Below are 7,725 nucleotides of genomic sequence, written 5' to 3' on the forward strand. Positions count from 1 at the left end.
TTTATAAGCTACATCCTTCTGATGCTATCATCAAGAAGCCCATGGTACACTCTGGCAACGGATGTGTGTCGGCTTCTCATTGCTTTGACAAAATACCCAAGGCAATGAAATTAGTGAGAGGATTTATCTTAGCTTAGAGTTTCAAAGATTTTAGTTCATGATCTCTGGGCTCCTTGGCTCTGGGCCTGTAGGAAGGCAGAACATCCTGGTGGGCAGTGTGGAGTAGTGCATGGCTGCTTAGCTCATGATGTCAAGGAAGCAGAGAGGGGCTTCTTTTATAACAAAATCTCACCTTCTGAACATATGAAGCCACAAGTTCAAAAACGAATTAACTCATCCATGAAGTTGGAGCCCTCACTACTCAATCATGTCCCAAAGGCCCGCTTTTGAATGTTGCTGCACTGGGGACAAGTTTTCGACACATGAGCTTTGAGGCACATTAAAAATCTAAACAAGACCAGGGTGTCATGGTGTACACCTTTAGTCCCAGCACTCAGAAACAGAGGCAGGGGCATCTCTGTGAGTTCAAGACCAGCCTGGTTTACATAGTGAATTTCAGGATAACCAGAGTTATATATAGAAGACTCAGCCTAAAAAAAGAAAAAAAAAATTAGTGGAGCTGGAGAGATGGCTCAGAAGTAAGGAGCACTGACTGCTCTCACAGAGGTCCCGAGTTCAATTCTCAGCAACCACATGGTGGCTCACAACCATCTACAGTGAGAGATCTGGTGCCCTCTTCTGGCCTGCAGGCATACAATCAGGCAAAAGCTGTATACATAGTAAATAAATCTTTTTTAAAAATTAGAGATAATAAGGTGGAAGGTTGGAGCTTTTCTTTGTTCATTCTTACTCATCTGATGAACTTCTATTCATTATCGTCTATATGGATATTTCTGTCCACAAGGAAAAAGGGTTTCTTTTTGTTTGTTCGGGTTTTTTTGTTTTGTTTTGTTTTGTTTTGTTTTTTAATTTTTGAGACAGGGTTTCTCTGTGTAGCCCTGACTGTCCTGGTACTCACTCTGTAGACCAGGCTGGCCTCAAACTCAGAAATCCACCTGCCTCTGCCTCCCAAGCGCTGGGATTAAAGGCGTGTGCTATCACTGCCCGGCCACAAGGAAGAAGTTACAAAAACCATAGTACACTGTAAGAGCACAAGAGGGATTTTAACTCAGTCTGTGCTAGTAACGGAATGAGGGGAAGTAATACCCAAGTCGAGGCTTGAAGGCCAATGAGGAGTAACCGGATGAAGAAGAGGATGCTCTACCGAGATCGTGTCAACAATGCAGGGGAGAAAGAGGATATGGCAGTAAGAGAATAGGAAGGGTTTTAGGAAGAGGTTGGTTACCATGTAGAAGGGAACTGGAAACAAGTGGGACTGAAGGTGTAAGGATGGGTTCTAGGACTATCATACAGATAGGTAAAATAGGGCGATGGGGAGATCTGTAGAGAAGACCCTGAGCCAGCTGTGGCAGCTGTAGCAGTAGGAGGACCTGAAGATGATGTTACAGTTTCCCTTAACAGACCATGTGACTTGGAGACGTGGTGTGATTGGAGGATAGGTTAGTGGGTGGTTCTCACGGAGATAGAAAGGAAGTGCGGGGCAATTTAGATGTATAGTACAGGTGCAAAGGCCTTGGTACTTGACTTGATAATCTTTTTGCAGGAAGTTGAAAGTCCAGAATGATTGGAGTAAAAGACACTACTGGAAGAAAGTGTGTGGGAGGTTGAAGAAGAACTTGTCAGGGACTTGCTAGGGAGTTTTCAAATGACGTTATTAAGTAATGGAATAGTAATGAGGACAAAACATGACGTCCTCTTGGATTTCAAAGCCACTCTAAGAATCCACGAGGGGGAACAAGCTGGAACTCGGAAAAACTGTTTCAAAGATGGTTGGAAAATGTCAAGTATGAGATGAGACCTTCCGAGAAGAATGGGCCTGACGGGAGAAAAAAGAGCCCCAGAAATGATTGTAAGGTAGACTGAACTGAAGGAAACTCAGAGTGACTCTCACATTTCTGACCTCCCCATTAATATGGCAGCAGATGATGCTTCACCTGGGCAGGAGTTCTAATGTTCCCAGATAGAAATCACAAGTGCACAAGGAATCATTCTTTAGTTTAGTTTTGTTTTGTTTTGGAGACAGGGTTTCTCTGTGTAGCCCTGGTTGTCCTGGAACTCACTCTGTAGACCAGGCAGGCCTCGAACTCAGAGATCCACCTGCTTCTGCCTCCCAAGTGCTGGGATTAAAGGTGTGCGCTACCACTGCATAGGAAGCATTCTTTCAGTATGGGTCTGTAGCCCTGAGTGCCCAAAGCCTAGGATTTAGAGTGACAGACCCAGAGACTTAGAGCTCCAAGCCCTGGAACTAGAGAGCTATTGCTCCAGACTTTTGATGTTAGAGACTTAGTCATGGTAGTCTTCTGGTTCAAGGGTTGTTACTCCGGCCTTTACCCTCTCTATCTTAGCTTGTTTTCCTGTTGCTGTCTTAAAATGCCCTGACAAATGCTACTCAAGAGAGAAGAAAAGACAGGCAGTGGTGGCGCACGCCTTTAATCTCAGCACTTGGGAGGCAGAGGCAGGTGGATATCTGAGTTCAAGGCCAGCCTGGTCTACAGAGTGAGTTCCAGGACAGCCAGGGGTATACAGAGAAACCCTGTCTCGAAAAACCACAAAAAAGAGAAAGAGAGAGAGAGAGGGAGAGAGAGAGGGGGGGGAAGAGAGAGAGAGAGAGAGAGAGAGAGAGAGAGAGAGAGAGAGAGAGAGAGAGAGAGAAGGAATTCACTTTAGCTCATAGTACAAGGGTAGAACTTATTCTGTCTAGACAAGAGGAGCCACACCGGGAAGCACAGGGTGGGGAATCCATGCATGCTGCTGCTCAGTTCCTTCTTCACTCATATACTCAAGGATCCCAGCCAGAGGGTGGTCTACCCTTATTGAGGTGACCTCAATAAACAAAATCAAAATAATTTTCCACAGGCATTCTCAGAAGCCTGTCTCACAGGCCAGTTTAGAGTCTGTCAAGTTGACAATTAACACTAGCCACCATACAAACTATGTTTGTGCCATTTAGTGGGCTATTGTAATTCTTGGCATCTAGAAGTACTGGGAAGATCAGGTGGCAGCAGCAAGTGGTATGTTAGTGTCACAGCTCTTGGCCCTAGGTGTCAGGAGCCATAGTCTTTAGCAATACATTTCGTCTCTCAGGCCTACAGTCTCAGGGCTCCAGGTCCTTAAGGGTTAGCAGCTCCGTAGACCTCCCCCTTCCTGCAATGAAAGCCCAGTTTCCCATCCCCTCCTTTTTTGTTTTTTGTTTTGTTTTGTTTTGGAGACAGGGTTTCTCTGTGTAACCCTGGCTATCCTGTGTTTGTGTATAAGTGGGGGAGTGTGGAGAGGGAGGTACTACGTCTGGCCTGCTTTGTCCTCAAATTTTTGACTCTCCTGCCTCAGATTTCTGAGGGTTGGGATTACAGATATGTTTGTACTTTCATGACTTTTTTTTCCCCCCATTTTTCCAGACAGGGTTTCTCTGTGTAGCCCTAACTGCCCTGGAACTCATTCTGTAGACCAGACTGGCCTGGAACTCAGAAATCCACCTGCCTCTGCCTCCCAAGTGCTGGGATTAAAGGCATGTGCCACCACTGCCCTGCTTTAATTAAAAAAAATTTTTTTTGAGAGAATTTTTCAATGAAATTAAGGATGTAACAGCAAGGCAGTTCAAAAAGGGTATCTCCCAGCTGAATGGAAAAGAAAACCAAACAGCCTACTTATATAACCAGAAGGGGCATTTGGTAAGGGTGCTTGCACTAACCATGGCACAATCCTTCATGCAAATAAAAAATTATGTTCTGTACCAACTACAAATCCTCTCATGAGCCAACTCCAGGAAGCATGCTCGGCCTGTAGCCTGGGTGAAAGTGGCCACAGGGGTCACTGGGAGTTCACTTAGGCTAATCTTATTCCAGTGCATCCATAGGGTAGTACAGGCTGTGGAGTGACTGTGAGTGGGGCATGTTTCCAGCTGTGCACATGGGAGTGTATCCTCAGGGTGACCCTTTCTTTTTTTTCTTTTCTGGAGACAGGGTTTCTCTATGTAGCCCTGGCTGTTCTGGAACTCACTCTGTAGACCAGGTTGGACTCGAACTCAGAAATCCACCTGCCTCTGCCTCCCAAGTGCTGGAATTAAAGGCATGTGCCACCACTACCCGGCAGGGTGACCCTTTCTTAATGTGTGTTTTTATTCCATGCGTAACTTGATGCCACATTGCCTTTTCTCCACCTCTGCCGGTGGCTACAGGGACTTTCACCGTACCTGTACTCTGCTTTTCTTTTTAACTCTAATAAAATTGTCATTGAGGAGCTTTTAAAAAAGTTACTCCATAGGAGCTGGAGAGGCAGGTCATTAAGACAGTTAAGAGCACTGTCTGCTTGCTCTTCCACAGGTCCTGAGTTTGACTCCCAGCAACCACAGGTTAGTTCACAGCCATCTATACTGGGATCTGATGCCCTCTTCTGGCATGGAGGTGTGCATGCAGATAGAGCAGTCAAATACATAAAATAATAAATAAATAAATGAATAAATAAATCTTTTAAAAAGTTACTCTGTAGTATTTAATAATGTTTAACAATAATTTAGTATGGCACAAAAGAAGTGGTTCCCTCGGGTCTGTCTCTGTGGCATCTCACAACCATCTGTAACTCCAGTTCCAGGACAATCTCTCCTGACCATTTAAGGTACCAGGTAGATAGATACATACTCGGTAGACAGACAACATTCAGGCAAACACCAGAGTTTTTATTTATTTGTTTGTTTGCTTTAGTTGTTTTTGAGACAGCATCTCACTATGTAGCTTTGGCTTTCCTTGCCAGACTCTATAGACCAGGAAGGCCTTAGACTCATAGAGATGTTCCTGCCTCTTCCACCTAAGTGCTGGGATTATAGGCATGCACCACCTCTGCCCACACCATATTTATAAAATAATAAAAAATAGTTTTAAAAGGGCTTCAGATGTAGCACAGTGGTTAATAATCAATTAACATTAGCCAGGCCCTGGGTTCAATTCCCAATACTGTAGAAATGGACACCGGTAAAAAAAACCAATAAATTAGCAAATTTAAATTTAACAAGTGAGTTTAGTAATTTTGGTTGCTTAGGTAGAAAAAAACATTTGGTGTTTATCAAGATTATGTTGAATTTGACTCAAAATAACCTGTTGGGGGTGTGGAAGCAAATGGGTGACACTTTTGTAGTCAGGCAGACAGTGCTCAGATTTTTGTAGCTGTCTGAAATTTTCATAATACAATATGATTATGTCTACAGAATATACTAACTTAATAGAAATTCCTTAGTCACTTAGACTCACTTCACTCTACTCTTTCAAGGTAAAGGAGCCATTCAAATGAAATTTAAGTTGAAATGAAAGTAACGAGAACTTTTTTCCATTTCACTGATTTACGTTTTTCATGCTAGTCAACATCACGGCTCACTAGAAAATAAACTACGAGTCCCATGATGCATTGCACGATTAATCTCCGAACCGGTGGCCCTCGCCTTACTTTAACGGTAATGGTCGCAGTTAGGAGCGATGGCCCTAGGCCAGAGCAGGGTGGGGAGCCTTGTGTACACCAGCTCGAGCCTCGCATGGGGCTCTCGGAGGCTCTCGGGGCGCCTTTGTACTCAGGCGTCGACGCGGGCAGGCCCTCGGGTCCGGGGTCCTCCCTGAGGCCGGAGAGCTCCTTCAATCCTCCTCCAAGATGGCGGCGCTGTTGGCGGTAAATTCGGGTAAGCGCGACGGGGCCGTGAGGTACCCACGGGGACCCACGGGGGGGGCGGGGCTGGTTTGTGGGGAGCGCTCCTGCCGTCAGGCCGTTCGGAGGGCGCGCGGGCGCGAGTTTGTGCGCAGGGCCTGCTCTCGCCGCGTTCCGGCCCGCAGCCCCGCGCTGCCTCGGTTTGAATGGCGCGCGGCGCGGCTTCGGCTTTGCCGGGGAAACCGGTGTTTGAAGCGGAGGCGGAGCGGCGGGGTCTCGGGCAGCCAGGCGCGCGATCCGGAACCCGTTTCCTCCCCGGAATACCCTTCAGGTGTAGGGAGGCCAACTATCGCCAAGGTACGGCTCGAGTCCCGGGCTGGAGGCCCAGCCGAGGCTGGAATGAAGTTGGTCTCCAAGCGGGCTGTGGGCTGGTCTTGGGGTGAGAGATGAGGAGGGCTTGCCAGCAGCGAGGACCTCGTAGAAGGTGCCCGGCGAGAGGGTGCCACCCGCTCAGCACACGCCTCCCGACTCTGAGGGAGTGGACCGGCCTGCACCATTGTCAAAGCCACGCGGGACGGTGACAGCGCTGTGGAAAAGCTGGGGGTGGAGTCATCTTTGGTAATTGGAACCACCAGAGATGCTTGAAGAAGTGGATGGATTTTGACTTGTCATGGTTCCTGGAACGCAGTGTCGGTCGTTAGTAGGGAGGACTTAGATGTCAAACATTTTGTACGAGGTGCGGCACTCCTGAAGCGGATTTTAGACACTCGATTCATGAGTACAATTAAGAGGTGACCTAGCAGATGTTTACGGACGATCTTTTTCAAACGATCTTTTTCAGCAGGACTGGTTTTGGTTTTTTTAGAGACAGGGCTTCTTTCTGTAGCCCTGGCTGTCCTGGAACTCACTCTCTAAACCAGGCTGGCCTTGAACTCAGAAATCCTCCTGCCTCTGCCTCCCAAGTGCTGGGTTTAAAGGCGTGAGCTGTAATTTTTGACCAGAGATTAGCAACTGTGGGATTGACATAGGAGAAGCACACACAGCAGGGAGTTGGATGATTGAGATGTGCTGACTCCCTTCTCTCTAACCCTCACACAGAAGACCTGACAGTGCTTCCTGCTTCTGAAGATGGAGCCAAGGGCCTTGTGCTCAATTATCATGTCTTCTACTGCCAATATATGCTTGTGACCCTAGGCTCTCCTGTTCATATATTCTATTAGTCTCTTAAACTTAATCGTGTTTATGTGTGTGAATTGGGTTGAATCCAAGGCCCCACACATGCCAAGCATATGCTCTGCCACTGTGCTTCACCCATAGCCCCATTTGTCAACACTTACAAGACCTGACTTGTTTGTTTTATTGCCTGTGGTTTAGTCTCACTGTGTTTTTTTTTTTTTTTTTAAGATTTATTTATTGTTATATGTAAGTACACTGTAGCTATCTTTAGACACACCAGAAGAAGGTGTCAGATCTCATTATGTATGGTTGTGAGCCACCATGTGGTTGCTGGGATTTGAACTCAGGACCTTCGGAAGAGCAATCAGTGCTCTTAACCGCTGAGCCATCTCTCCAGCCCCTCTCACTGAGTTTTTAATAAACTGTCTTGATGGGTTCAAGCGGGCTTACTTAGATCAATCTTAACTTCTTCATTTACTGTGCTAGATATTTTTTACATCTCTTATTCATCTTCTGAAACACATTAACTTGCCAAGTATTATGTATAGAGGTGGTATAATCCACTGGTTAGGGAAGGGACTGGTCACTTTCAGATCCACAGCTCTGGTGTGACTTTGCCTGAGTGTTTCAACTGTCTTGGTTTTTTTATTTGGAGAACAGAGGAACATATAGTGACCAGATTGTAAGATAACAGCCATACATGTAAATCTGGGCATGCTAAGCTGCACAGTGAAAGTTTAGTAAGGATCATAAAAGTCCTTAATGTTTCTTTGCTTTTTTTTTTTTTTTTTTTTTTTTTTTTTT

The 7,725-nt window shown here is 45.9% G+C and overlaps 1 protein-coding gene across 4 annotated transcripts in view; it reads left to right on the plus strand.

Annotated features, from left to right (window-relative positions):
- Nucleotides 1–5,532: 5,532 nt before the first annotated feature.
- The window catches only part of Nup205 (nucleoporin 205), a 69,849-nt gene continuing 67,656 nt past the window's right edge, over nt 5,533–7,725 (plus strand). The window contains exon 1 of one of the 4 annotated variants that reach the window (XM_031381529.1): nt 5,533–5,779. In XM_031381529.1, coding sequence (XP_031237389.1) covers nt 5,752–5,779 — 28 coding nt within the window. In that variant the 5' untranslated portion in view covers nt 5,533–5,751. The other 3 variants (XM_031381528.1, XM_031381532.1, XM_031381530.1) reach the window with 3 other exon arrangements.

Source organism: Mastomys coucha, unplaced genomic scaffold, assembly GCF_008632895.1.
Source record: "Mastomys coucha isolate ucsf_1 unplaced genomic scaffold, UCSF_Mcou_1 pScaffold20, whole genome shotgun sequence".
Lineage (NCBI taxonomy): Eukaryota > Metazoa > Chordata > Mammalia > Rodentia > Muridae > Mastomys > Mastomys coucha.